Genomic DNA, 14,257 nt, shown 5'->3' on the forward strand with positions numbered 1-14,257 from the left:
GTCCCTCATGATTATCAAACAAAAGACTGCTAGATGGATTCACAAATTATGCGAAAGCCCAATAAACGGGTTAACAGAAATGAGCATCAATGGCTTGGTATTAATAACCTTCATCAACTCTACAACATACAACTATTATACATAAGATCTCACTGCACAACACTCATCAGATGAAAATGTGACAAAAAGAGGTTCATATACTGAAATAATGACCTAAAAAAAAACTCATTGAGTGATAGATGTTGTCTGATTAATTTGAACTTAGAAAAATGATCATGTTTTATTCCAGAAACGGTGATAGACGTCCTGTCCATTTAAAGGGAAAGACAACAACTTTTAGTCCTTTAAAAAAACCTAAATGATAGCAATTATTATATATTTGTATATACACTACTAAAAAAAATAAAGAAAACACTAAAGTAACACATTGTAGATATGAATAAATGAAATAATTTTATCAAATACTTTGTTCTTTCCATAGTTGAATGTGCTGACAACAAAATCACAAAAGAACTATCAATGAAAATCAAATGTATCAACCCATGGAGGTCTGGATTTGGAGTTATACTCAAAATGAACGTGGAAAAACACGCTCCAGGCTGATCCAACGTTGATGTAATGTCCTTTAAACGAGTCAAAATGAGGCTCAGTAGTGTGTGTGGCCTCCACGTGCCTCTAGAAAGAAATACACACTGGTTATGACTAGGGCTGTCAAAATTATCGCGTTAACGGGCGGTAATTAATATTTTTTTAATTAATCACATTAAAATATTTGACGCAATTAATGCACATGCCCCGCTCAAACAGATTAAAATGACAGCACACTGCAATGCCAACTTGTTACTTGTGTTTTTGGGAGTTTTGTCGCCTTCTGCTGGCGCTTGGGTGCGACTGATTTTATGAGCATTGTGTAATTATTGACATCAACAATGGCAGGCTACTAGTTTATTTTTTGATTGAAAATTTTACAAATTTTATTAAAACGAAAACATTAAGAGGGGTTTTAACATAAAATTTCTATAACTTGTACTAACATTTATCTTTTAAGAACTACAAGTCTTTCTATCCATGGATCGCTTTAACAGAATATTAATAATGTTAATGCCATCTTGTTGATTTATTTTTTATAATAAACAAATACAGTACTTATGTACCATATGTTGAATATATATATCCATCTTGTGTCTTATCTTTCCATTCCAACAATAATTTACAGAAAAATATGGCATATTTTATAGATGGTTTGAATTGCGATTAATTACCATAAAATAATTTTTAAGCTGTAATTAACTCGATTAAAAATTTTAATCGTTTGACAGCCCTAGTTATGACCCCAAGTAACATTCTAAATTAAATTTTATGCGGATATCAAAAGGATCGTATATCGATACGATCGTATGTCGAGGTACCATTGTACAGTTGGTTGTATTGTATTGTGTTGTGTTGTACATTGCTTCTATTGTTGTCATTATTAATAATTATTGTGCATTTTCATTTGTATTTGTAAAATGAATTAAAAAAAAAGCAAGAAATACACACTGGTTATGGGCCCAAGAAACATTCAAAAATTTTTAGTTTTTTTTTCCCTCTCATATTCTTTAACTCATAGCCTGCCACTGACAACAGCGGGCGTCCAATTCATTTAAAGTCAGAGGATTTCCTGTGAATACTTTTGTTTCAGTGCCATTGATGGCACTAGATGTCCAATCCATTTTTACTGGGAGGGGCGAATGCACGAGTGTTTATTCAGCCATTCCAGTCTAAATGGATGGACGTCTATTGCCTTCAATGGCAGCAAATGAGTTAGATGAGTACCTTGTAAAGGTTTAAAAAAAATAATAATAATCTTGCATTAAAAGTTTAACTTACGAATTTAAAAAAATCATGTGTAATTGTAGAGAAAAATGTGAATAAAAGCAAGCATTTCCAGGACGTTGCCGTCCGACATGGAAGCACACATTTTATCAACGCCTACACAATATAAACCAATCAAATATGAATATCCCAAATTGACATCACAAAATGGCTGCCCCTATAAATGGTGTCATTTTCTTTGTTTTAAACGTTTTTTCCTTTTTTAGAGGTCAAAGAAATAATTTTTAGACCTAATTACTTTGCGAAGCCATCTCATTTGGTACCGGTACATGAAGTTCCTTTATAGTAGGTGTTGTCTTTCCTTTTAAACCTGGGAGAAGCTGGCATCCATCACTGTCAACGGCAGCCACTCACAAACAGTGTTGTTAATCTTACTGAAAAAAAGTAATTAATTATAGTTACAAATTGCGTTGGTAACTCAATTACCTGAATGTAAGACTAATTAGTTACTTGGCAAAGTAATTGGTGATAATTACTTTTTTTTTCCCCTCAAAAAAAAAAAAAAAAAACATTGGCCACACGATGGGAAGTTTTTTGTGAAGGTTTTTGGTACAATTGGCCCGAGCCCAATTCTTTACCCTAATTTACCCTGTACCCTGAATCAACTGTTAAAAGTTGTTAAAATTGCTCCCATTATTGCATTAGTTCCCTTCCCTCTACTTTCGACATATGAAAGTTTTAAAACTGTTTCATCATTTAAAGATAGATTCAAGTCAAGATTTTGCCGATTTAGAAGTATTTTAGATTAAAAGTTACTTAGGTTCGCTAGGAAGGTTCTCTACAACAGAGCCGTCCTAAAAAGTCTACTGCTTTAAGATGGCGGCTGTCTACTAACTCATTTAGTGCCATGTCTGTCATTTTGCATCTAGTTATATCTATGTACAGTACATGTGATATCTACCATGTCTACCATATCTACCATAACATGCGGGCGTAGTTTGTAGGCTATCGGCTACAACATGTATTATTGGAGCTACCTAGCATCGCGTTTGCTCGGGGTCACGACTTTCTTGCCTCCTCCCTACTCCTGCTCTGCTCTGTCGTCTCGGTGAGTCCGTCTCACTCAGACTTTTCGACCAATATAGTAACGCACAGTAATGCATGCCTTTCCGTCCTCAGTAAAGGTAACGGCGTTGCCACGATGAGAAAAGTAATTAATTAGATTACCCACTACGGAAAAAAGTAACGCCGTTATATTGTAACGCCGTTATTAACAACACTGCTCACAAATGACTTTGTGTGAAATATGGGCCTGTTTAGTTCCACTCTGTTAAATGATTGGCTAGGGGCAGATATGCTGGTTGATTGTACCTTCAGCTATCTAGCGGGAGACCATTTAATTGTTTAGTCTGTCACTAATATTGCGAGCACAGATTGATGAACAACGATGCATTTTTTGAAGCACTAAAAAGTTAAGAAAATTGTCCAATTTCCTGCTGCAAAAGCAGTGTTTAGTAAGAGTCACCGAATTGGTGGAATAATAAATTAATGTTTTATTTATGCAGACAGTCATAGTAATTAGGGGTGTAGCAGTACACTCAAATGTAATTTTGGTTCAGTTTTTTTTTTTTTTTTTCAGGTGCTCGATTTAGTTCATTTTCGGTACAAAAAAAATGCAGGAAAACAGATTTACAATGCTTTAATTTAAAAAAAATATTAACTATAGAACATGTGTAACTAAGTAATAATGACCCTTTTTTGGTGGTATTTCAAATATAATCTTTTAATTCTTAAATTATACATAACTTAAATGAAATAATTGTAACAATTATTTGATCTTAAAAGTATGAATAAACAAACATAAGTGTATGCTTTGAATCCTTAGCTGCAAGAACGTGAAAATGACAAATGTAGTTTAAAGTTGTTGTTTTTTGCTTGGGAGATTAATTTACCGTAATTTCTGGACTATTGGGCGCCCCTGATTACAAGCCTCACCCAGTACATTTTTAGAGGAAAAAACATTTTGTACATACAGTGGGGAGAACAAGTATTTGATACACTGCCAATGGGAAAACCCATTGGCAGTGTATCAAATACTTGTTCTCCCCACTGTACATAAGCCTCTCCTGTCTATAAGCCACGTGTGCCCACATAGTAACATGAGATATTTACAATGAAATACAGAGTTTTCAAAATTTTAACAGCATACTTTAACTTTTCTTTCCAAACAGCGCCAGCAACATGGCAGTTACATAGCAGCGACACGGCAGTACCATAATAACTGGGCTTGTTATGAGGAACATAAAAGTCTTTATTGGCAATCTTCATATTCCTCCTGTGCACTGAAACCATGGAAGTCTTCACCCTCAGTGGCGGATATGAATAGGGCCATATACACTTCGCCACACACCTTCTCAGTCTCTCCTTCGCTGTTGCCTTCAGTGTCTCCCATAATGAGGCAAATTCACTCCTGAGCCCGTGCCATCCTCCTTGTCACGCAGCAGACCGGCCCCTCGAAACCTGTTGGCGATGGCGGACTTCTTTCACGCTGCCAGGAAGACCTGTGCAAAAGCTGCTCTTTGCATGCGGCCAGTCTTGGCAAACGATCTCTCGCCGCTGGTTATCCAAGCCTCCCATTCAGCTCGAAGTGCCACTTTAATTTCCTCTAGCATTTTCCATGATGCAGGTCTGCCAATTCTACTCGTGCACAAAGACGAGGGTCCGCCACCTTTATTCATGCACAAAGCACAAATTTAAACCACCGGTAATAGTGCAAACTAGCGTCTTCCTTGACACATATATTCCACGTGACTCCCACATTCCGTGCTCGAGCGCCCCTGGCGGCCGTAGAATAATGCACAAATTAGCCGCATCATTGTACACGACGCAGGACCCAAAATGAGGGGGGAAAGTAGCGGCTTGTAGTCCGGGAATTATGGTAATTTTTGCAGATCTGGCTGCAGTGACAATGTCTAACCAATTTTCTGATAGGTTCAACATTCATTGTTGGATTGGGCGATTTTAAGTGGTTTAAATTTTTTGTGCAGTCGTGTCGAAATACTGTAACTTTGGATTCATCCACCTGCCTCTGTCCATTAGTAAGTTTAATGGGGAATCCAAAAAGTGTTTCCCGCGCTTCCACCGGTTGTGGCGTCTCCCGCCTGGCTTAACCTGGGCGTCCGTTGCAACACCGCCAGCTGCTCCAGACGGGCCAGCCTATCAGTAGTGAAGTAAAAGGAAGCCCTGAGCATTGAGGCGTCCGTGCGGAAACTCCCACAGTTTATTCCGCTTCATGTGGAATCAACTGTGGGAGCTTAGCTATGCTAATCATGAATTTTATGAGGGGTAAAAAAGGTATGAAATCGAAACAATACAATACATCCACGTGAACCGTTACACCCTTAATAGTAATACAGCAACTGAATATACACCAGTCAATTTAGTGAGTTGTCGTGAATTATTCATTTCCCAGGCGAAAGTGTTAATATCGCTCTAGCTGTTCATTTCAATATCAAATCTTTTTATACTTGTATGAGGGTTAAGTTTGTTGAAATGTCGAAAAGTATGATAATATGAAAAATTGTTTGTTGAAGAAAAGGAGGCGCAAAGGTGAGAGGTTTATTTCCAAATTTGTGCTAGAATTTTGTATCTCTCTCACACCGCTATGGTTTTTCTGGAGGCCATTTTGAACTTTAACCCAGGTGGTTATATTCCTCAAGTTCTCATACAGGCTGGTCATTACACCGCTAGCCGCAAGTAGAAAAACATGGGTTGTGTACTGCTAGGGTTGAACTCCCGCACCGGGCAAAAAGCAACACAAAGCTGCATAACTATAAATCACGCTCCCTCGCCCACAACAGAAAAAAAAAAACAATCCCAAACTACGTGGAGACATTATGGCGATAATAATGCACGGTCAGGATTTGAGAACTAAGCAAAGTGGATAATAGCCCTGTAAGCATCTTTTTTGCTGTAGTAATTTTCACCCTAAGACAGCACAACAGCACAGCATTGATAGATAACATAAACAATATATACAGTAAATCTGGCCAAGCACATGTAAACATTACAGTATCTGAAGAACAACTCTAGAGCAGGATTTATTGTTGCAGCACTCATTTGACTATTGTCATCATATGATTCAAAGCAATTTTGTGTGTTTGTGTGTGCGTCAGTTCGACAGAGTCATCTTCTGTGTGTTTTTGCCCAATGACCTGGAGTTGTATCTGCAGAACATCCCTCTCTACTTTCCTGTTGGTAGGTTTGCATACACATATTGCAATTACATGAGTCATCTCAAACTCCTCTTTTGAGTGTCCTTACATTTACAAAAGAAAATGATGTGACTAATTGCTACCTGCATTCATAGACTTCATAATATATTGACAGGGCATGGGGCTGATTAATAGGGGGCCTATCTCCGTCAAAGCTGACCGAGTGGAAGCACAAAGAGCTTTAAACTCTCTGGGGGGGGGCACCTTATTTTCCGGGTATGAGTTTACACCTGGAAAATACATTTGTTTTGTCATTTACTTTGAAAAATAAAATCAATGCCATGAATAAAAAACATTTATCTAGGCAGAGTTGGGCTAGCTTTACCATATTACCATATTCAGATAGGTAGGAGCTGTCCCATAACCTGACTAATATCCAGTTTCAGCGATGTAGAGAGCATGGAAAAAATATACATCCATTGAGCTTGATCAGTTGGTCATCACTGAGTTTGGTTGGTTATGATTTTGGGCTTTGGGTTGGCATAACTACTCATCTGTTTTTGCTAATTGTATCACAGAATGACTGGTGAAAGAAAGGCTCAATGAAAAACCAGGATGCTGGACATAGGGGCCGTTTACATGGGGGCTCTCCGAGAATACGAAAAATTTCAAATGTGCATTTATATGGTTTCGTCTCCATTCGAATAACGTCGCAATTTCGCATGAAAACGATGGAGTATTCATGCCTGGCCCTAGGGGGCAGTGCAGATTTACAAGGCGACAGCGAATTATGCACTTTGACCCCACCAAGCTCCTCAGCCCCGAAGAAAACATGCCCACCCACTCCAAGCAATGGCATTTTTCTTTTGCTCCAAAAGGCACAAAAAATGGAAACATTCAACATATTTAACTTTAAAATATTATTAAAACAGTAAATTTAAGCCTACGTTCCGCCATTTGCTGTTTTTAATGTTTAATAGCACTGCTGCGCACGCCCGTGTGACGTGTGCGAGTGTTTACGTCATTGAAGCAAAGGGGGTTTCCATTCATATGAATGCACTGCGACCCCCCCGAATCAAATCGTTCCACTTTGGAGGCAGGATTCAGAAATTTGCGTATTTGCCTTCCGTCTTCGCCGACACCATATGCTTACCACTCTTCCGTTGGTAAGTGTCGGGCTGTCAATCGGTGTCATCACCAAGGCCTGCCTGGCTGAGTAAATCGTCGTCATCTGACGACTCAAGTTCAAACATGTAGGGATTAATTGGAGATCATCTTTCCTGGGAGCCCTTGCCATTGTTAGGGTCACGAAGGAGCAATCCTTAATGGTTACTTTCAATGGAAAAAGCACTGATATCGCTGCCACTGCTATGCTCGCTGTGGATAAAGTCCGCCATGTCTTCTCTCCCCTTCTGTAAGTTACGTCACACTTCCGGGTTTGGGAAGGGACTATTAACGGAGTGCAAAAAAAACTAAATGCAAATTATCCTCGCAGTTACGCGTTAAAAATGACACGGTTGTTTTGACGAACTCATCCAAAGCTTTTTATTTAATTATTTATTTATTAATGATTCAATCCTTTCAGGGACTGGTCACTACAGTGGACAGCTACTCAAAAGTTGACACTTCAGACCTTTAACCCTTTATAGAGCAAGTGACTATTTTTGCTGTGCTGTTTTCAATTTTTTTTTTTTTTAAACACTTAAGACCTTTAACCCTTTACGGGGCAAGTGACTATCTTCTGGCATTTAAAAAAAACTTCAAATAGTATCAATTATTATTTATGTATAACATATTTTTTAATTGTTATGAATACATTTTCAAATTAATACAATGTTAATAAGAACTGATTTTAAATGAATTTTCTAAAAAATACAGAAATACTTACTGGTTACAGCTTCAAGCAATAGTTTTTTTTTCTTCTTCTTCTTTTTTTTTTAAATAGTATTTAACTTGAAGCATGCCATTGATTTCAATAGATGTCCAATTCATTTAAACCAAGAAGACTGACCAAATGCTGGTGTTTCAGTGCTATTGACGTCTATGGTAGTCATTGAGTTAAATGATTGAGTATCCTGTAAGTTTTTAAAAAATCATGCAAAAAAGGGTAGTATAATCAATTTCATCAAGAAATCATAATGATACAGATTTCCTATTGTCTAATTTTGTTGTTAAATCCTTCTAATTTCTTGTGTAAAAACAATCACATGTTGGGGATATTTGCTATAAAATGACAAATGAATAGTGTATCATCTATCCAGCCATCTTTGAAATCTCTCAGCAAGACTTTGTCTTACATTTGACTTTTGCATGCACATCGCAGCTCTAACGCCACACAAACATTTTTGAATTTGATCTTATTCTCAATTGTCTGTGTTATACGCATACACGTGTGCACACAGTGGTGTGATGACTATCAATCTTCCCCCGCTCCATGTGCTAATTGCACATCCGGGATGTTCCGCAATTAGAAAAACAATATTATAAACACAATTTTTATGGACAAGTTGTTTTATGCAAACACAAAGATAGACCAACAGTGTGAGACCAACATTAAAGTGTCACACTGATTGCTTTTTTTTCACTGATGGAAATACAATCAAAACCTGTTGATTAAAATGCACATCACCCTGTTGGACACAGCAATTCGTCATTATCGTTATGTGGAGAGTTTAATTCTCACTGACAGCTGGATTTGAGTTCACACATCTAATGTGTTTCTTTTTTTTGTAGCCTGCTGAACCTTCACAGCAGCTTTAATCAAGGTATGTACTGTATATAGCGCATGTTTCAGCATGTGTGATTGGGACAAAATTAACTATTAACCTGGGATGAGCAGGTCATATTATTCGAGTGGGGGGGTGTAACTGCTCAGATTGTTTTGTAGCATCTTTCCCTTGGCAAACTAGCTTGTTACATTACCACCAACTAGTGGATTTAACCGTGAAGGAGTTTGTCAGCAACAACAATAACGACAAAAAAACCCCGCAATGTTATTGGTGGCGTATGTGCGAGTAGATGAAAAAAATACTCGCACTGGATCTAATTTTAGTGGCAAAATATGACCATTTGGTCGCAGTCTGGAACCCTTCTATTTAAATTTAATGTCTTTATTCTTAATCTTTTTAAAAATTAATTTACAATTTGTTTAAATTTTTATATTTTATATTATTTGGAATTATTTACATGTTTTTATTACTCGTGGCTTTTTTAAATTTGCTTTTTTAAAAATATTTCTATTTCATTGCATACATAATGTATTTTTCCGAAATGGATCTTTGAATTAATTCATTATTTTATTTTTATTTTAAATTCAACTTGTCGATGACATAATTTATTTTTCTGACAGTAGTTCAGCTCAGCAGCTTCGATTTATTTATTTAATGAAGTCAACATTACACTGATTGTAAAAATTAAATATTTATCTGAATCACAAAAGGTTAAGTATCAGTGACAAAGAAATTCAAACATAAATTGGCAATGTGTTGTCGTGACTATGGGCGCTTTCACACGAGCACTTTTTGGTCCATTTTAAACCGACCAGAGTTCTTTTTCTCATGTAGTCCACTTAATTTTGTAAATATTAACGCGCATCCGAACTCTAGTTCGGATCAAACAAATGAACTCTGGTCCGCTCAAAAATCATGGGTCTCGGTTCGCTTTATGCGCACCCTGCTTTGCTTGTGAATGCAATTGGAGCAGGGTGCGCTTTTTCTACGCGCAGGGCATCCTTAGAAGAAGAAGTACAGCTCACACGCTATTCAAAATCAACAATGGCAAAATGACAGACAATTAATCATGACCAAATGCGCTAAGCAGTTGGATTCGATACACGCGGCGGTTGCGTTTTGCATGCTGTTGCTGAATGGACCGTGTGAGAGTGACAGTGGCCGAGACAGGCGAAGCCTCTCAGGACGGCCGTTTTGTGAGTCTCGTTCTCCTGGAAGTGTCAACAATTTCACAGTCCAAAAAGTCGCGAAAGTGAGAACGATTGCACGCCTGTGTGACTTGGGGCACCACGCTGTTCCCTTTTGTGGTTCAATTTTCCCCTACGCATTATTTATATACTCCATTTCGCTCAGCATACAGTCAGGAAGGAGCGACCCCGTCGCTGGCTGAGCAGCGACCTAATTTATGCTACAGTAAGCAGCGTCGCAGCACCATGCTGTGACGCATGCTCCCTCCCCTCCAAGGATATCCTCTTCTATTTGGCGGGCGAATCAATGAGTGCGCCTTTCGCCCACGTGATGCTGTTCAGAAAGTTGGCGCAGTGTGAATGCTGAACCTTTCAACAAGTCATTTGCAAGTGTTGTTGCATGCGAGCTCTTCAACTGGACCCTGGTCCTCTTGGTCTAATGTGAAACCGCCCTATTACGGGATATACTGCAAGTCATAATTGAATGTAGTTGACATGACAATTTAAGGCTAGAGTTAGTAGGCGCCTTCTACTTTACCAAACTTTTTTTCTTGCCCAAATCTCTGTTCTTCTGCTTCAGGACAGATTGTGTGCTTTTAAATTTTAAAAAAAGCATAATCAAGTTACAATACTACTGTACTGTTCTGGCATTTAAGTGAAGCTTTTCAGGGTTTTTATTTTTGTTTTTTTTTTTAGACAAAACAAGATACATGGCAGGAAGGCTTCATGAAAACTACAGACAAAAGCGTGTCAGCCCTGTCTGATTTAAATCCAATTCATTTGATGCGCGAATAGTGCAGAAATCCAAGCAGGCATGTTCAATTTTACATGAGAGACAGACTTTTTCCCCCCTGTGGCCACAGAGTTAATGCACAAAACAGAGAGCTGCCTCTGGGTTTAGATCGCTCTCTGTGGCATTGTTACACCACTAGTGTGGGAGACACTTCCAAGTTTACTTGTCATGTGTTATGTTACATATGCATGGGGTAAAAAAAAATCCCAAAACTCCTATTCAAATGCTGGGTTAGGATGATATAGAAAAAATAAGATACAGACCAAGATAACACATTTCTGACTTTAGATGTGCCTCTATTCTACGCTATGGTACACTACCTTTACTTTTAAATAAGAAAATAACTGGAGTCCATATGGCAAGAGTCAAGTCGAACAGCTCAGATCTTGTTTGTCTCTGTCTCAGGTTGCAGAATCTGCTTTTCCTGAACAAAAAAAATATATAAATCAAATCCCTTCAGCTGGAAACCAACATGCGGTCAAGAGCCTTAATGTTCTTTTATCTGTTTGCAGACAGACGCAGCAGTTAACAGTGAAACAAGGAAGGATTTTCTCTCACATTGTACTTTTACTGAGCTGTTGCTTGGCAACAAGTGGAGACTCCAGGAAACCGCTGTCTGTTACATCAGCTCCGTGTAAACAAAAGATTTAGAATGGTCTGTTTTTTTCAAAGAGTAAATTGGAGATTTAGCATGTTTATTATAAATAAGTGTTTGGTTGTTAAGCAGAAGATAAGCTTAATGTTATATTGCCAAACTCTCTACCACAGAGGAGATAAATACTGTAGGCCTACTTAAAATTTAAAGCTCCCGCTGACTGATTTACCTCAACACACTCAATCCTCATCCTCATTTCATTCATTTAAAAATGCTTTGTCTTTTCATTTGAAAAATCACAATCCTTGTAACAATAAGATTTAACACCGCTGTATTTTTCCTTTCCAATATCATTTGTGTGTTTGCTGCCGAGCCAGTGCCACTAGTGTTAATATTAATATTACATAGTTTATTTTGACGGATTTGATTGCGTTACTGTGCTGCGCTTGTTTTACTGTATTCGTGATTACAGTAGTACCCTGTTTATTGCGTTGGTAATGTTCCCTCAAGCCTCTCAACAGATGAAAATCTGTAAAGCAGCAATCATCTACTGCATTCATTTTATTTGCCTATTTTATTTTAAAATATAAGACTAATGCAAAACAAGCGTCTAAGGGTAGCCTGGCCTGTTGAGTTACGTAGATGTCACGAATAAGAATGTACAGTTAGTTGATCAGGAGCATAGCAGCGGTTTGTAAAGTGGCTAACTGTTAGCCAGTCCGTGTGTTGTTTCTCTGTTTAAATCTCTTTATTTTGCTAGCATTTGTTCAATAAAAAAAAGTGTTTGAAAGTGTTCTGGCTGCTGTGTCTATCCATGACCACCTGCAGTGTGATTTTACTTCTCTTAAGCAATGTGTGTTACAAGCAGTGTTGGGAATAACGGTGTTATAAATAACGCCGTTGAATAACGGCGTTATTTTTTTTCAGTAACGGGGTAATCTAACTGATTATTTTTTCCGCCATTACAACGCCGTTACCGTTACTGACGGTCAAAGCGGTGCATTACTTACTCCGAATAAATTGAAGAAACCAGCCGTAGCGAGTCTACTCTGCTCTGTTTACGTATTTGTCATCCAACACTTGAGGTGCGTTCAGGCTCGAGAATAGGGCACGTACTTCTTATGACTCCAGGCTGTTTGTCCCTGCTCATTCAATTAGACAATGCTTTCCAAAGCTTGCTAACGTTTCTGTGTTTGCTACACCTGAATGCTAGCCTCGTTCCCATCCCCCACTGTCAGCCAGCAAGAATGCTGCTTCCATCTTGAGGACGGCAGATCCTTTGAGGGTGACGGGAGGAGTAGGGGGGCGAGGCTACCTGAATGCACCTCCTGGATAGATGTGATGGAAGTGATTGTTATTGGCTGAGGGTTAGAGTCATGTGTCATGGTAAGCCAATCAGAGCTGGTGTTTTCACACACAAACTGGAACAGCGCGTGCGCCAAACGCACACGCAAAACAGATGCAGAGGGATATGATGGCAGAGCATTCAGAGGAAAATGTGTCCTTTACGAGGTGGAGATATAAACACTATTTCAAGTTGGTCAAAATTAAAGGAAAGAACGTGCATGTAAAGTGTAATTTATGTCCCAGGGCAAAGCTTTCGTCGACATCTGTGGTAAGCAATTCAAATCTGCTGAAGCACCTAACTACACACGCTACCACAAAGCTAGTGGCGAAAAATCTTACTGTTTATTTTTGTTGCACTTCAAGTGTAGGATAAATCTGTTGCTGGTGAGGTGCAATAAATATTACAAGGTTCTATAACACAACTACCTGTCTGTTCTTCTCTATTCAACTGACTCGAATACTGCTCAGAAAATTTCAAATTCTTTGACATACAACAACTTCTTTTTAAAGTAACGGAAATAGTTACTTTCCTTGGTAACTAGTTACTTTTACTATAGAGTAATTCAGTTACTAACTCAGTTACTTTTTGGAAGAAGTAGTGAGTAACTATAACGAATTACTTTTGTAAAGTAACGTGCCCAACACTGGTTACAAGTCTATATTGAATTAGCTAATTATGTTCACATAGTTAATTTTTCACTTTTGCATCTGAGTAAACTATTTGGCTAACGTTAATAGCTACACGCTATTATGTTACTGCTGACTACATTTTTCAGATGACTTCAGGCTAGTCAAGGATCACTCGTGGCTCAACATTAATAATGGTGAGTTTTTTCTAGCACTTTTTCTCCCCTTTATTATGTATTTTTTGTATCATACATGATGTTAGTGTTTGTTCAATATATTTTTTAATGAATTCAAATCATTTGTGAGATACCTGTATGTACATATATATATATATATATATATATTGTATACTGTATATAATACAGTGGTACCTCTACATACGAAGTTAATTCGTTCCAGGATCTTGTTTGTAAGTCCAAATGGTCGTATGTCGAGCAGGACTTTCCCATTAGAATACATTATAATTCCATTAATTCGTTCCACAGCCAGAAAACCTACACCAACTCCTTAATAAATACTGCTGTTACTATTGCAAATAGCAAGTACAAAGAGAAAAACAAATGCATTATGAATAAGAATCGGAATAATAATAATACCTGTCATAATGTAACAAATCTGGTTCTAATGCGGCAGTCGTATTTTGTGTGGTGTACCTGAACGCACCACGGGGCTGACGGCAGAATGAGAGAATGCAGTTGAGATATTCCTTTCACTTTTAACGTCCTATTGTTGGAGGCTGTTGGCGTGTTTTTTTTTGCTAAAGTTCTGACATAAATGATTGAAACCTGACGGAGCTGGTGATCTCGTTGGTGATGGTTGTCACCTTTACTTATAAAGACTGGCAAACGGAGGTCAGAGGAGTATTGTCAAGCAGTTCACCGACGTGCACCCCACGCTCGTATTTTTCTATCGGGAGCCTCGCATTTTTTTCTTTTTTCACCACGTGCTTT

At 38.1% G+C, this 14,257-nt stretch overlaps 1 protein-coding gene across 3 annotated transcripts in view; it reads left to right on the top strand.

Annotated features, from left to right (window-relative positions):
* The window catches only part of macrod1 (mono-ADP ribosylhydrolase 1), a 317,841-nt gene extending 305,734 nt beyond the window's left edge, over positions 1–12,107 (top strand). For 2 of the 3 annotated variants that reach the window (XM_057851204.1, XM_057851203.1), the window contains 3 exons: positions 5,991–6,072; positions 8,763–8,794; positions 11,251–12,107. In XM_057851204.1, coding sequence (XP_057707187.1) covers positions 5,991–6,072; positions 8,763–8,770 — 90 coding nt within the window. In that variant the 3' untranslated portion in view covers positions 8,771–8,794; positions 11,251–12,107. The remainder of the gene's footprint in view (positions 1–5,990; positions 6,073–8,762; positions 8,795–11,250) is intronic. The other variant, XM_057851202.1, reaches the window with a different exon arrangement.
* The last annotated feature ends 2,150 nt before the right edge of the window (positions 12,108–14,257 follow it).

The sequence above is a fragment of the Corythoichthys intestinalis genome, chromosome 11 (genome assembly GCF_030265065.1).
Source record: "Corythoichthys intestinalis isolate RoL2023-P3 chromosome 11, ASM3026506v1, whole genome shotgun sequence".
Classification (NCBI taxonomy): domain Eukaryota; kingdom Metazoa; phylum Chordata; class Actinopteri; order Syngnathiformes; family Syngnathidae; genus Corythoichthys; species Corythoichthys intestinalis.